Source organism: Aphelocoma coerulescens, chromosome 31 (genome assembly GCF_041296385.1).
Source record: "Aphelocoma coerulescens isolate FSJ_1873_10779 chromosome 31, UR_Acoe_1.0, whole genome shotgun sequence".
Lineage (NCBI taxonomy): Eukaryota > Metazoa > Chordata > Aves > Passeriformes > Corvidae > Aphelocoma > Aphelocoma coerulescens.
In genome coordinates, this window is record NC_091044.1 from 1,177,308 (window position 1) to 1,192,480 (window position 15,173).

At 64.5% G+C, this 15,173-nt stretch overlaps 1 protein-coding gene across 1 annotated transcript in view; it reads right to left on the minus strand.

Annotated features, from left to right (window-relative positions):
- Positions 1 to 15,173, minus strand: part of PHF8 (PHD finger protein 8) — a 39,126-nt gene that overhangs the window by 4,776 nt on the left and 19,177 nt on the right. The window contains 10 exon segments of the mRNA XM_068998259.1: positions 870 to 965; positions 5,092 to 5,342; positions 7,178 to 7,290; positions 8,645 to 8,730; positions 10,051 to 10,130; positions 11,098 to 11,183; positions 11,707 to 11,874; positions 13,160 to 13,249; positions 13,989 to 14,036; positions 14,038 to 14,081. Of these exon segments, the coding sequence (XP_068854360.1) occupies positions 870 to 965; positions 5,092 to 5,342; positions 7,178 to 7,290; positions 8,645 to 8,730; positions 10,051 to 10,130; positions 11,098 to 11,183; positions 11,707 to 11,874; positions 13,160 to 13,249; positions 13,989 to 14,036; positions 14,038 to 14,081 (1,062 nt within the window).

Genomic DNA, 15,173 nt, shown 5'->3' on the forward strand with positions numbered 1-15,173 from the left:
GGGACTCCCCAAAACCCCAAAATCGGAGCAGGGAATAAAGGGGGAAACCCCGAAATCGGAGCAGGGAATAAAGGGGGGACCCCGAAATCGGAGCAGGGAATAAAGGGGGGACCCCGAAATTGGACATTGAATAAAGGGGGAGCCCCGAAATCGGAACAGGGAATAAAGGGGGGACCCTGAAATTGGAGCAGGGAATAAAGGGGGGACACCCCGAAATCGGAGCAGGGAATAAAGGGGGGGGAACCCCGAAATCGGGCACTGAATAAAGGGGGGACACCCCAAAATTGGACACTGAATAAACGGGGACACCCCGAAATCAGAGCAGGGCAAAGGGGGAGACAGCCCAGAATCAGGTCCCAAATAAAGGAGGAACCCCAAAATCAGGCACCACACAAACGGGGGGACACCCCAAAATCAGATCCCAAACGAAAGGGGGGACCCCCCAAAATCAGGCATCGAACAAAGTGCAGGGACCCCAAAATCAGATCCTGAACCAAGGGTGACACCCCAAAATCAGGCATCGAGCCAAGGGGGACACCCCAAAACGAGACCATGGCAAAGGGGGGACCCCCCAAAATCAGACCCCAAATCCAGGGAGGGACCCCAAAATCAGACACTGAATAAAGGGGGAGATGCCCTGAGGGGGTCACCCCAAAATCAGCCCCTGCCCCAAAGGAGGAGGGGCCCGGGACCCCCCAGGGACCCCAAATTCCCCCCAGCCCCCCCAAATCCCCCCCCAGTCCCTGGGGACCCCCCCAAACCTCCCCCAAACTCCCCGAATTTCCCCTCAACCCCCCCCTCCCCCCACCTGAAGCCCCCCCAAACCCCCTCAAAAGCCCCCCCAGAGCCCCCCCAGGACCCCCCCAAACCTTTGGGGCTCCAGGGGGCGTCGTCCGTCACCTTCTTCTTTTTGGGGAGCGATTTGAGGGCGGGGTCGTCCTCGTCCGACTCCAGCGAGGGGTAAACTGGGGGGGGGGGCAGGAAAAGGGGGGGTCAGGGGGGTCCTGAGGGGGTTTGGGGAGGTCCTTGAGGGGGTTTGGGGGGGATTTGGAGAGGTTTGGGGGGTCCTTGAGGGGGTTTGAGGGGGATTTGGGGGGTTCTTGAGGGGGTTTGGGGGAGATTTGGGGGGTCCTTGAGGGGGTTTGGGGGAGGTCTGGGGGGTCCTTGAGGGGGTTTGGGGGGTCTGGGGAGACTTGGGGAGGTTTGGGGGGGTCCCTGATGGGGTTTGGGGGGTCCCTGATGGGGTTTGGGGGGGATTTGGGGGGTCCTTGAGAGGGTTTGGGGGAGGTTTGGGGGGTCCTAGAGGGGTTTCGGGAGGTCCTAGGGGGGTTTGGGGGGATTTGGGGAGGTTTTGGGGGTCCTTGAGGGGGTTTGGGGGGGGTTTGGGGAGGTTTGGGGTGTCCTGGAGGGGGTTTGGGGGGGATTTGGGGAGCTTTGGGGGGTCCTAGGGGGGTTTGGGGGGATTTGGGGAGGTTTGGGGGGTCCTTGAAGGCTTTTGGGGGGATTTGGGGAGGTTCGGGGGGTCCTGAGGGGTTTTGGGGGGGTCCTAGGGGGATTTGGGGGGATTTGGGGAGGTTTGGGGGGTCCTAGAGGGGTTTGGGGGGACTTGGGGAGGTTTGGAGGGTCCCTGATGCGGTTTGGGGAGTCCCTGATGGGGTTTGGGGGGGATTTGGGGAGGTTCGGGGGGTCCTGAGGGGTTTTGGGGAGATTTGGGGAGGTTTGGGGGGTCCTTGATGGGTTTTGGGGAGGTCCTAGGGGGCTTTTGGGGGGATTTGGGGAGGTCCTAGGGGGGTTTGGGGGGATTTGGGGAGGTTTGGGGCATCCTAGGGGGGTTTGGGGGGATTTGGGGGATCCTTGAGTGGGTTTGTGGGAGGTTTGGGGGGTCCTAGAGGGGTTTGGGGGGGTCCTGGGGGGGTTTGGGGGGACTTGGGGAGGTTTGGAGGGTCCCTGATGGTGTTTGGGGGGATTTGGGGAGGTTTGGGGGGGACGCAGGGGAGGTTTTGGGGGTCCTTGAGAGGATTTGGGGGGGCTTCGGGGAGGTTTGGGGGGCCTTGAGAGGGTTTGGGGGGATTTGGGGAGGTTTGAGGAGGGTCCTTGAGGGGGTTTGGGGAGATTTGGGGAGGTTTGGGGGGGACCCAGGGGAGGTTTTGGGGGTCCTTGAGAGGATTTGGGGGGGATTTGGGGAGGTTTGGGGGTCCTTGAGGGGGTTTGAGGGAGGTTTGGGGGGTCCTGGGGGGGTTTGGGGGAGACCTGAGGGAAGTTTGGGGGGTTCTTGAGGGGGTTTGGGGGGTCCCAGGGGGTGGGATTCACCCGTGGGTGGGATTCCCTCGGGGGGGGGGTCCCAGGGGGGTGGGGTTCCCTCTGGGGGGGGGGGGAGGGGTCCTGGGGGTGGGATTCCTTCAGGGTGGATCCTGTGGGGGTGGGATTCCCTCAGGGGGGGTCTCAGGGGTGGGGCTCCCTCAGGGGGATCCCAAAGGGGTGGGGTTCCCTCAGGGGGGGTCTCAGGGGTGGGTTCCCTCAGGGGGGATCCTGTGGGGGTGGGATTCTCTGGGGGGGTCCCAAATGGGTGGGGTTCCCTCAGGGTGGGTCCCAAAGGGGTGAGATTCCCTCGGGGGGGATCCTGTGGGGGTGGAATTCTCTGGGGGGGTCCCAGGGGGGTGGGATTCCCTCGGGGGGGATCCTGTGGGGGTGGGGTTCCCTCAGGGGGGGTCCCAAAGGGGTGGGGTTCCCTCAAGGGGGGATCCTGTGGGGGTGAGATTCTCTGGGGGGATCCTGTGGGGGTGGGTTCCCTCAGGGGGTCCCAAAGGGGTGGGGTTCCCTCAGGGGGATCCTGTGGGGGTGGGATTCCCTCAGGGTGGATCCTGTGGGGGTGGGATTCTCTGGGGGGGTCTCAGGGGGGTGGGGTTCCCTCAGGGGGTCCCAAAAGGGTGGGATTCCCTCAGGGGGTTCCCAGGGTGGGATTGGCTCTGGGTTGGGTCCTGAGGGTGGGATTCCCTCGGGGGGGGGGTCCCGGTTGGCTCTGAGGGGGTCCCAAAGGGGTGGGATTCCCTTGGGGGGGTCCCAGGGGGTGGGATTCACCTGGGGGGGTCCGAAAGGGGTGGGATTCCCTCTGGGGGGGGTCCCAAAGGGATGGGATTCTCTGGGGGGGTCCCAAAGGGGTGAGATTCCCTCAGGGTGGATCCTGTGGGGGTGGGATTCCCTCAGGGTGGATCCTGTGGGGGTGGGATTCTCTGGGGGGGTCTCAGGGGGGTGGGGTTCCCTCGGGGGGGTCCCAAAGGGGTGGGATTCCCTCAGGGGGTGTCTCAGGGGTGGGATTCCCTCAGGGGGGATCATGTGGGGGTGGGGTTCTCTGGGGGGGTCCCAGGGGGATGGGATTCCCTCAGGGTGGATCCTGTGGGGGTGGGATTCTCTGGGGGGGATCCTGTGGGGGTGGGGTTCTCTGGGGGGGTCCCAGGGGGGTGGGGCTCCCTCAGGGTGGATCCTATGGGGGTGGGATTCTCTGAGGGGGTCCCAAAGGGGTGAGATTCCCTCAGGGTGGATCCTGTGGGGGTGGGGTTCTCTGGGGGGGTCTCAGGGGGGTGGGGTTCCCTCAGGGGGATCCCAAAGGGGTGGGGTTCCCTCAGGGTGGATCCTGTGGGGGTGGGATTCTCTGGGGGGGATCCTGTGGGGGTGGGGTTCCCTCAGGGTGGATCCTGTGGGGGTGGGATTCTCTGGGGGGGATCCTGTGGGGGTGGGATTCCCTCAGGGGGGATCCTGTGGGAGTGGGATTCTCTGGGGGGGATCCTGTGGGGGTGGGGTTCTCTGGGGGGCTCCCAGGCGGGTGGGGTTCCCTCAGGGGGATCCCAAAGGGGTGGGGTTCCCTCAGGGGGGGTCCCAGTTCCCTCAGGGGGTCCCAAAGGGGTGGGATTCCCTCAGGGGGGATCCTGTGGGAGTGGGGTTCTCTGGGGGGGTCTCAGGGGGGTGGGATTCCCTCAGGGTGGATCCTGTGGGGGTGGGATTCTCTGGGGGGGATCCTGTGGGGGTGGGGTTCCCTCAGGGGGGATCCTGTGGGAGTGGGATTCTCTGGGGGGATCCTGTGGGGGTGGGTTCCCTCAGGGTGGATCCTGTGGGGGTGGGGTTCCCTCAGGGTGGATCCTGTGGGAGTGGGATTCTCTGGGGGGGTCCCAAAGGGGTGAGATTCCCTCAGGGGGATCCCAAAGGGGTGGGATTCCCTCAGGGTGGATCCTGTGGGGGTGGGGTTCTCTGGGGGGGTCCCAGGGGGGTGGGGTTCCCTCAGGGTGGATCCTGTGGGGGTGGGATTCTCTGGGGGGGATCCTGTGGGGGTGGGATTCTCTGGGGGGGTCTCAGGGGGGTGGGGCTCCCTCAGGGGGGATCCTGTGGGGATGGGGTTCCCTCAGGGTGGATCCTGTGGGGATGGGATTCTCTGGGGGGGTCCTGTGGGGGTGGGATTCCCTCAGGGTGGATCCTGTGGGGGTGGGGTTCTCTGGGGGGGTCCCAGGGGGGTGGGGTTCCCTCAGGGGGATCCCAAAGGGGTGGGGTTCCCTCAGGGTGGATCCTGTGGGAGTGGGATTCTCTGGGGGGGATCCTGTGGGGGTGGGGTTCCCTCGGGGATCCCAAAGGGGTGGGTTCCCTCAGGGTGGATCCTGTGGGAGTGGGATTCTCTGGGAGGGATCATGTGGGGGTGGGGTTCTCTGGGGGGGTCCCAAAGGGGTGAGATTCCCTCAGGGTGGATCCTGTGGGAGTGGGATTCTCTGGGGGGATCCTGTGGGGGTGGGGTTCCCTCAGGGGGGATCCTGTGGGGGTGGGATTCTCTGGGGGTTCCCAGGGAGGTGGGGTTCCCTCAGGGGGATCCCAAAGGGGTGGGGTTCCCTCAGGGGGGGTCCCAGTTCCCTCAGGGGGTCCCAAAGGGGTGAGATTCCCTCAGGGGGATCCTGTGGGAGTGGGGTTCTCTGGGGGGATCTCAGGGGGGTGGGATTCCCTCGGGGGGGGTCCCAAAGGGATGGGATTCTCTGGGGGGGATCCTGTGGGGGTGGGGTTCCCTCAGGGGGGGCTCCCAGGCCGTGTCCCCCCCCCCCTCCCCGGCGCACTCACTGTACTCGGCGTCCTTGAAGCAGGCCCCCAGGCTGTCCTGCTCGTCCAGGCTGCCCTCGGCCTCGCTGTCCGTGCTCCGGGGGGCTGGGGGGGCTCTGCGGGGCCCCCCCGAGCCCCCGGCCCCGCCCCTGTCGGGCCCCCCGGCCCCTGCCCACCAGCCGGGGGGGCCCAGGGCGGTGCCCGCGGGCAAGTTGGCCATGCAGAGCATGCCCTGGATGGCCTCGCGCGTGCTGGGCGACGCGGGCGCCTCGCTGGGGGGGTGGGGAAAGGGGGGGGGAAAAAAAAAAATGGGGGTTTGGGGGGGGTCAGGGCATATCTGGGAGTCCCGAATGGGAGGTCAGAGAGCCCAAAAAGCCCCAGGGACTGCCCAAAAAACAAGGTGTGAGCCCAAATAACCACGAGGGAACCCCCAAAACCCAACCCATGACCCCAGATAACCTCCAGGGACCCCAAAACCCAACCCATGACCCCAAATAACCCCCAGGGAACCCCCAAAACCCAACCCATGACCCCAGATAACCTCCAGGGACCCCAAAACCCAACCCATGACCCCAAATAACCCCCAGGGAACCCCCCAAAACCCAACCCATGACCCCAGATAACCTCCAGGGAACCCCCCAAAACCCAACCCATGACCCCAGATAACCTCCAGGGACCCCAAAACCCAACCTATGACCCCAGATAACCTCCAGGGACCCCAAAACCCAACCTATGACCCCAGATAACCTCCAGGGACCCCCCAAAAACCCCCAGGGACTCCCCCAAAAACAAGGTGTGAGCCCAAATAACCCCCAGGAACCCCCCAAAACCCAACCCATGACCCCAGATAACCTCCAGGGACCCCCCAAAACCCAACCCATGACCCCAGATAACCTCCAAGGACCCCCCAAAAAGCCCCAGGGACTCCCCAAAAACCCAGCCCGTGAGTCCAAATAACCCCCAGGAAACCCCCAAAACCAACCTCAGCCCCCACAAAACCCCCAGGGACCCCCAAAACCCAACCCATGACCTCAAATAACCCCCAGGGACCTGCCAAAAAGCCCCAGGGACTCCCCAAAAAACAAGGTGTGAGCCCAAATAACCCCCAGGGAACCCCCAAAACCCAACCCATGACCCCAGATAACCTCCAGGGACCCCAAAACCCAACCCATGATCCCAGATAACCTCCAGGGACCCCCCAAAAACCCCCAGGGACCCCCCAAAACCAACCTCAGCTCCCCCAAAGCCCCCAGGGACCCCAATAACCTCCAGGGACTCCCTAAACCCAACCTCAGTTCCCTCAAAGCCCCCAGGGACCCCCAAAACCCAACCTATGACCCCAAATAACCCCCAGGGACCCCCAAAACCCAACCCATGACCTCAAATAACCCCCAGGGACCCCCAATAACCTCCAGGGACTCCCCCAAACCCAATCCATGACCCCAAACAACCCCCAGGGACTGCAAGTAACCCCCAGGGACTCCCCAAAACCCAACTCACGACCCCAGATAACCCCCAGGGACCCCCAAAACCCAACCCATGACCTCAAATACCCCCTAGGGACCCCCAAATAACCCCCAGGGACCCCCCCAAACCCAACCCATGACCTCAAATAACCCCCAGGGACCCCCAATAACCTCCAGGGACCCTCCCAAAGCCCCCAAGGAGCCCCTCAAACCCAATCCATGACCCCAAATAACCCCCAGGGACCCCCCAATAACCCCCAGGGACCCCCAAAATCCAACCCATGACCTCAAATACCCCCTAGGGACCCCCAAATAACCCCCAGGGACCCCCCCAAACCCAACCCATGACACCAAATATCCCCCCAGAGACCCCCCAAAACCCAACCCATGATCCCAAATAACCCCCAGGGAGCCCCAAATAACCCCCAGGGACCCCCAATAACCCCCAGGGACCCCCAAATAACCCCCAAGGACCCCCAAATATCCCCCAGCGACCCCCCCAAACCCAACCCATGACCCCCCAAACCAAACCCCAGCCCCCCTAAGAAGACCTGGGGACCCCTCCCAGCCCCCTGGGGACCCCCAACTCCAGCTGAGCCCCCCCTCAAAGCCCCCCCCGAGCCCCCCAGGCCCCCCCAAACCTGAGCTGGGGGTACTCGGAGCCCCCCACTTGCCGGCTGGCCTTGAGCAGGTCCAGGATGCCGGCGCTGCCCCCCGCGCCCCCCTCGTCCTCCTCGTCCGTGGTGTAATCCTCCTGGGGGGCAGGGGGTCAGAAACAGCCCAAACCGCCCCAAAACCGGCCCCAAACTACCCCAAAACCACCCCAAACACCCCAAACCGGCCCCAAACCGGCCCCAAAATACCCCAAAACCACCCCAAACACCCCAAACTGCACCAAACCGGCCCCAAAATACCCCAAAACCACCCCAAACACCCCCAACCGGCCCCAAACTGGCCCCAAAATACCCCAAAACCACCCCAAACACCCCAAACTGCACCAAAACCGGCCCCAAACTACCCCAAAACCACCCCAAACACCCCAAACCGGCCCCAAACACCCCCAACCACCCCAAACCTCCCCAAAACCGGCCCCAAAAAAACCCCAAAACCACCCCAAACTGCCCCAAACCGGCCCCAAAATACCCCAAAACCACCCCAAACACCCCCAACCATCCCAAACCACCCCAAAACCAGCCCCAAAATACCCCAAAACCACTCCAAACACCCCAAACCAGCCCAAACTGCCCCAAAATACCCCAAACCAGCCCAAACGCCCCCAAAACACCCCAAAACCACCCCAAACACCCTCAAAATACCCCCAAACACACCGAAACCACCCCAAAACCGGCCCCAAAATACCCCAAACACTCCAAACACCCCAAGCCACCCCAAAACCACCCCCAAAATACCCCAAAACCACCCCAAACATCCCCAAAATACCCCCAAACACCCCAAACCACTCCAAAACTGGCCCCAAAATCCCCCAAACACCCCCAAACCACCCCAAACACCCCCAAAATACCCCCAAACACCCCAAACCACTCCAAAACTGGCCCCAAAATCCCCCAAAAACTGCCCAAAGCCCCCAAAACCCCCCCCAGAACCCCCCAAAAACTGCCCAGAGCCCCCCAAAACCCCTCCAAAACCCCCCAGTGCCCCCCAGAACCCCCCAAAAACTGCCCAGAGCCCCCCAAAACCCCCCCAGGCCCCCAAAAACTGCCAAGAGCCCCCCAAAACCCCCCCCAGTGCCCCCCCAGGCCCCCAAAACCTGCCCAGAGCCCTTCTGGGATCCCCCAGAGCCTCCCAAAACCCCCCAAAAACTGCCCAGAAGCCCCAAAACCCCTCCAAAACCCCCCCAGAACCCCCCAAAAACTGCCCAGAGCCCCCCAAAACCCCCCCAGGCCCCCCAAAAACTGCCCAGAGCCCTCCAAAACCCCCCCCAGAGTTCCCCAAAACCCCCCCAAACTCCCCCCAGAACTGCCCAGATTCCCCCCAAAACCCCCCCAGAGCCCCCCAAAAACTGCCCAGAGCCCCTCTGGGACCCCCCCGAGCCCCCCCAAAGCCCCCCTGGGAGCCACCCAAAGCCCCCCCAAAGCCCCCAGCCCCACCTCGATGTCGAAGTCGACCTCCCCCGGCTCCCGCACCCGGTTGGGGTCCGAGCAGGGCTTGGCCCGGGGCAGCTTCCGGGGGAGCCCTGGGGGGACCCCAAAAACGGGGGTTGGGGGGAGGGCAGAGACCCCAAAATTGGGGGGGTTTGGGGGGGGCAGAGACACCAAAATTGGGGGGGTTTGGGGGGGGGGCAGAGACCCCAAAAACGGGGGTTGGGGCTGTTTTGGGGCTGGTTTTGGGGCTGTTTAGGGGTGGTTTTGGGTCAGTTTTTGGGGTGTTTTGGGGAGTTTTGGGTCAGGTTTGGGGCTGGGTTTGGGGCTGGTTTGGGTCAGGTTTGGGGCTGTTTAGGGGCGGTTTTGGGGCGGTTTTGGGGCTGGTTTGGGTCAGGTTTGGGGCTGTTTTTGGGGTGTTTTGGGTCAGGTTTAGGGCTGTTTAGGGGCAGTTTTGGGGTGTTTTGGGTCAGGTTTGGGGGCGGTTTTGGGTCAGTTTTTGGGCAGTTTTTGGGTGTTTCAGGTCAGGTTTGGGGCTGTTTTGGGGCAGTTTTGGGGTGTTTTGGGTCAGGTTTGGGGCTGTTTAAGGTCAGGTTTGGGGCAGTTTTGGGTGTTTCGGGTCAGGTTTGGAGGTGGTTTTGGGGCAGTTTTTGGGTGTTTCGGATCAGGTTTGGGGCAGTTTTTGGGTATTTAAGGTCAGGTTTGGGGGCGGTTTTGGGGCAGTTTTTGGGTGTTTTGGGGCAGGTTTGGGTCAGGTTTGGGGCAGTTTTTGGGTGTTTTGGGTCAGGTCTGGGGCTGGTTTTGGGGCAGTTTTTGGGTGTTTTGGGTCAGGTTTGGGGGCGGTTTTGGGGCAGTTTTTGGGTGTTTCGGGTCAGGTTTGGGGGCAGTTTTGGGGCAGTTTTTGGGTGTTTCGGGTCAGGTTTGGGGGTGGTTTTGGGGCAGTTTTTGGGTGTTTCGGGTCAGGTTTGGGTCAGGTTTGGGGCAGTTTTTGGGTGCTTCGGGTCAGGTTTGGGGGCGATTTTGGGGCAGTTTTTGGGTGTTTCGGGTCAGGTTTGGGGGCAGTTTTGGGGCAGTTTTTGGGTGTTTCGGGTCAGGTTTGGGGCAGTTTTTGGGTGTTTCGGGTCAGGTTTGGGGGTGGTTTTGGGGCAGTTTTTGGGTGTTTCGGGTCAGGTTTGGGGGCGGTTTTGGGGCAGTTTTTGGGTGTTTCGGGTCAGGTTTGGGGGTGGTTTTGGGGCAGTTTTTGGGTGCTTCGGGTCAGGTTTGGGGCAGTTTTGGGTCAGGTTTGGGGCAGTTTTGGGTCAGGTTTGGGGCAGTTTTGGGGTGTTTCGGGTCAGGTTTGGGGCAGTTTTGGGGTGTTTCGGGTCAGGTTTGGGGGCGGTTTTGGGGTGTTTCGGGTCAGGTTTGGGGGTACCCACGGGGCAGGCGGCGGGGGCCCCGCCGGGGGGGGGTCTCATCGATCTGCAGCTCCTCCTCCGAGTCCAGGTCCAGGGGGGAGCTGGGGGGGGAGCAGGGGGGGGGATGGGGGGGGGCCGGGACCCCCAGAGCCCCCCGGGGCGGGGCCGGTGGGGCCTGCGGGGGAGGGGCGTCAGCGGGGACCCCCTGAACCCCAAAACCCATCCCAGACCCCCCCTGGGACCCCCTGAACCCCAAAACCCATCCCAGACCCCCCCCCCGGGACCCCCTGAACCCCAAAATCCATCCCAGACCCCCCCCCCGGGACCCCCTGAACCCCAAAATCCATCCCAGACCCCCCCCCCGGGACCCCCTGAACCCCAAAATCCATCCCAGACCCCCCCTGGGACCCCCTGAACCCCAAAATCCATCCCAACCCCACCCAAAAACCCCCGGGACCCCCCAGACCCCAAAATCCATCCCAGACCCCCCCAAAACCTCCCCTGGGACCCCCCAGACCCCAAAATCCATCCAAAACCCCCCCTGGGACCCCTCAGTGCCCCCCAAAACCCCCCCTGGGACCCACCCAGACCCCAAAATCCATCCCAGATCCCCCCAAAACCCCCTTGGGACCCCCTGAACCCCAAAATCCATCCCAGACCCCCCCAAAGCCCCCCTAAACCCCAAAATCCAGCCCAACCCTACCCAAAACCCCCCGGGACCCCCCACGCCTCAAAATCCATCCCAGACCCCCCCTGGGACCCCCCCAGACCCCAAAATCCATCCCAGACCCCCCCAAAAAACCCCCTGGGACCCCTCAGTGCCCCCCCAAACCCCCTTGGGGCCCCCTCAAATCCCTCCCAGCCCCCCCAGCCCCCCCCCGGCTCCCCCAGGACCCCCCCGGGACCCTCCCAGGCCCCCCCAGGACCCCCCCGGACCCCCCCAGGACCCCCCAAAAAACCCTCAGGACCCCCCTGGCCCCCCCAAAAAACCCCCAGGACCCCCCCAGCCCCACCCCCGGCTCCCCCAGGACCCCCCCAGCCCCCCCCAGGACCCCCCCAGCCCCTCACCGAGCCCCCCCATTGGCCAGCAGGATCTGGGGGTCCCCCTCGGAGTCGGGGTCCGTCTCCTCCGGGCTGGAGCTGGGGGGGTCACCCTGGGGGGGCACCCTGAGGGTCAGGGGAGACCCCAAAATCCTCCCCCCCCACCCCCAAATCTACCCCCCCAGTGCCCCCCAGTGCCCCCCAGTCGCTCCCAGTCCCTCCCAGTGCCCTTCCAGTTCCTCCCAGTCCCTCCCAGTCCCCCCCAGCTCCTCCCAGTGCCCCCTCCAGTCCCTCCCAGTGCTCCCCCCAGTGCCCCCCAGTCCCTCCCCAGTGCCCCCCAGTCCCTCCCCAGTTCCTCCCAGTGCCCCCTCCAGTCCCTCCCAGTGCCCCCCAGTGCCCTCCCAGCTCCTCCCAGTGCCCTCCCAGTCCCTCCCCAGTTCCTCCCAGTGCCCCCTCCAGTCCCTCCCAGTGCCCCCCAGTCCCTCCCAGTGCCCCCCAGTCCCTCCCCAGTGCCCCCCCAGTTGCTCCCAGTTCCTCCCAGTGTCCCCCAGTGCCCCCTCAGCGCCCCCCAGTCCCCTCCCAGTTCCTCCCCAGTCCCTCCCAGTCCCTCCCCAGTCCCTCCCAGTCCCCCCTCACCTCTTCCTCCTCCTCGGGGGGGGCCGGGGGGGGGTTCGGGGTCCCCCCCTCATCGGGGGGCCGGGAGGGGGGGAGGGGCTTGCGGGGCCCCCCCTTTTTGGGGGCCGGGACCCCCCAGGGGGGGCCGAAGGGGGTCCCCGACATCCCCGTGCTCTGCTGGAACAGCTCCTGCAGGGCTCCCAGTAAGGCCCAGTGAGTCCCAGTACATCCCAGTACATCCCAGTAAACTCCAAAGCTCCCAGTCCCTCCCAGTGCACCCCCTTAGTCCTTCCCAGTAACTCCCAGTCGCTCCCAGTAACCCTCAAAACTGCCTCAATACCTCCCCCAGTGCCCCTTCACCTCCCTCCCAGTGCCCCCCAGTTCCTCCCAGTCCCTCCCAGTGGCCCCCCAGTTCTTCCCAGTGCTCCTCCATCCCGTCCCAGTCCCTCCCTAGTCATTTCCAGTGCCCCCCAGTGCTCCCCCAGTTTCTCCCAGTCCCTCCCAGTGCTCCCCCAGTTGTTCCCAGTGCTCCCCCAGTTGTTCCCAGTGCTCCCCCAGTCCCTCCCAGTGCCCCCCCAGTCATTTCCAGTGCCCCCCAGTTCCTCCCAGTTGCTCCCAGTGCTCCCGCAGTCCCTCCCAGTCCCCCCCAGTTCCTCCCAGTGCAACTCAAATCCCTCCCAGTCCCTTCCAGTTCCTCTCCGTCCCTCCCCAGTCATTTCCAGTGCCTCCCAGTTACTCCCAGTGCCCCCCCCACTCACTCCCAGTGCCCCCCCACTCACTCCCACTGTCCCCCCAGTTCCTCTCCAGTTCCTCCCCAGTTCTTCCCCAGTTCTTCCCAGTCCCTCCCCAGTCCCGCCCAGTGCTCCCCAATCCCATCCCAGTCCCTCCCAGTTGCTCCCAGCTCCTCCCAGTCACTCCCCAGTCGTTCCCAGTCCCTCCTCAGTCACTCCCAGTGTCCCCCCAGTCCCTCCCAGTGCTCCCAGTGCTCCCCCATCCCATCCCAGTCACTCCCAGTGCTCCCAGTGCACCTCAAATCCCTCCTACTCGCTCCCAGTTCCTCTCAGTCCCTCCCCAGTCACTCCCAGTGTCCCCCCAGTCCCTCCCCAGTTGCTCCCAGTGCTCCCCCATCCCATCCCAGTCCCTCCCCAGTCACTCCCAGTGTCCCCCCAGTGCCTCCCCAGTCCCTCCCAGTGTCCCCCCAGTCCCTCCCAGTGCTCCCCCATCCCATCCCAGTCCCTCCCCAGTTGCTCCCAGTGCTCCCCCATCCCATCCCAGTCCCTCCCCAGTCCCTCCCCATGTCCCCCCACCCCTCCCAGTCCCTCCCAGTGCTCCCCCATCCCATCCCAGTCCCTCCCCAGTCCCTCCCAGCGTCCCCCCAGTCCCTCCCAGTCCCTCCCAGTACTCCCCCACCCCTCCCAGTCCCTCCCCATGTCCCCCCACCCCTCCCAGTCCCTCCCAGTGCTCCCAGTGCCACCTCTGCCAGCCGGATCTCCCTGCCCAGTTCCTTGACCAGCTGGCCCGGCCGCACGGTCTCGGGGATCTCGTGCTCGTGCTCTGCCAGGACCTGGGCGGGAAAGGGTTAAAATGGGGGGGGGGACCCCCAAAATCTCCCCCCCCCAGGCCCCTGAGACCCCCCCAGAGCCCCCAAACTCCCCCCAGAGCCCCCCCAAATCCCTCTGAGAGCCCCAAATCCCTTCAGACCCCCCCAGGGTCCCCCCAAACCCCTCTGTGACCCCCCCCCAGGGCTCCCCCAAACTCCTCTGGACCCCCCCCAAATCCCTCTGTGACCCCCCCAGGGCTCCCTCAAACCCCTTTGGACCCCCCTGGGCCCCCCCAAATCCCTCTGGACCTGCCCAGGGCTCCCCCAAACCCCCCCGGACCCCCCCCAAACCCCTCTGTGAGTCCCCCAAACCCCTCTGTGCCCCCCCAAACCCCTTTGGATCCCCCAAACCCCACTGTGCCCCCCTCCAAACCCCTCTGTGTGCCCCCCTGGGCCCCCCCAACCCCCTCTGGACCCTCAAAACCCCTCTGTGCCCCCCCCCGCCCCCCCAAACCCCTCTGTGTACCCCCCCAAACCCCTTTGGACCCCCCAAACCCCTTTGGACCCCCCAAATCCCTCTGTGACCCCCCCAGCCCCCCCAAACCCCCCTGTGCCCCTCCCAGCCCCCCCAAACCCCTCTGTGACCCCCCAAACCCCTCTGTGCCCCCCCCAAACCCCTCTGTGCCCCCCCAGGGCTCCCCCAAACCCCTCTGTGCCCTCCCCAAACCCCTCGGTGCCCCCCCCGTGCCCCCCCAGCCCCCACCTCGCGGCGGGTCCAGGCGCGGAAGGCCCCGGTCAGTGCCCGCGCCCCCCAGCACCAGGTAGGCAGCGGGGTGGCGGCGATTCTCCCGCAGCCCTGCGGGGTGGGCACCCCGAAATCGGGATGGGCACCCCGAATAACCCCAAATCGGGATGGGCACCCCAAAATCGGGATGGGCACCCCGAAATCGGGATGGGCACCCCGAATAACCCCAAATCGGGATGGGCACCCCAAAATCGGGATGGGCACCCCAAATAACCCCAAATAGGGATGGGCACCCCAAAATCGGGATGGGCACCCCAAATAACCCCAAATCGGGATGGGCACCCCAAATAACACCAAATCGGGATGGGCACCCCCAAAATCGGGATGGGCACCCCAAATAACCCCAGATCGGGATGGGCACCCCAAATCGGGATAGGCACCCCAAAATCGGTACGGGCACCCCAAAATAACCCCAAATCAGGATGGGACACCCCCAAATTCCCAGAATCGGGGATGGGACCCTGAGGGGAACCCCAAAACTGAGATGAGGAACTCGGGGATACCCAAAACTGGGGATGAGAAACTCGGGGATACCCCAAAATTCCCCAAAATTCCCATTCCCAGGCGGGTTTGGAGCCCCCCCAGCCCCCCCCGGATGGAGTTAAGGGGGGGCTCAGCCCCGTTTGAAGCCCCCTGAGCCCCCCAAGATGGGGTCAAAGCCCCCCCAAACCCCCCCAGATGGGTTTAGGGCCCCCTGAGCCCCCCCCAGATGGGGTCAAACCCCCCCCAAACCCCCCCGGATGGGGTTAAAGCCCCCCCAGATGGGTTTAGGGCTCCCCCAAACCCCCCCAGATGGGGTTAAAGCCCCCCCAGCTGGGTTTAGGGCCCCCTGAGCCCCCCCAGATGGGGTCAAAGCCCCCCCAAACCCCCCCAGATGGGTTTAGGGCCCCCCCAGATGGGTTTAGGGCCCCCCCTGGATGGGTTTAGGGCCCCCTGAGCCCCCCCAGATGGGTTTAGAGCCCCCCCGGATGGGTTTAAAGCCCCCCTGAATGGGTTTAGAGCCCCCCCAGATGGGTTCAGAGCCCCCCGGATGGGTTTAAAGCCCCCCTGAATGGGTTTAAAGCCCCCCAGATGGGTTTAGAGCCCCCCGGCTGGGTTTAAAGCCCCCCAAACCCCCCCGGATGGGTTAAAAGCCCCCCCAGA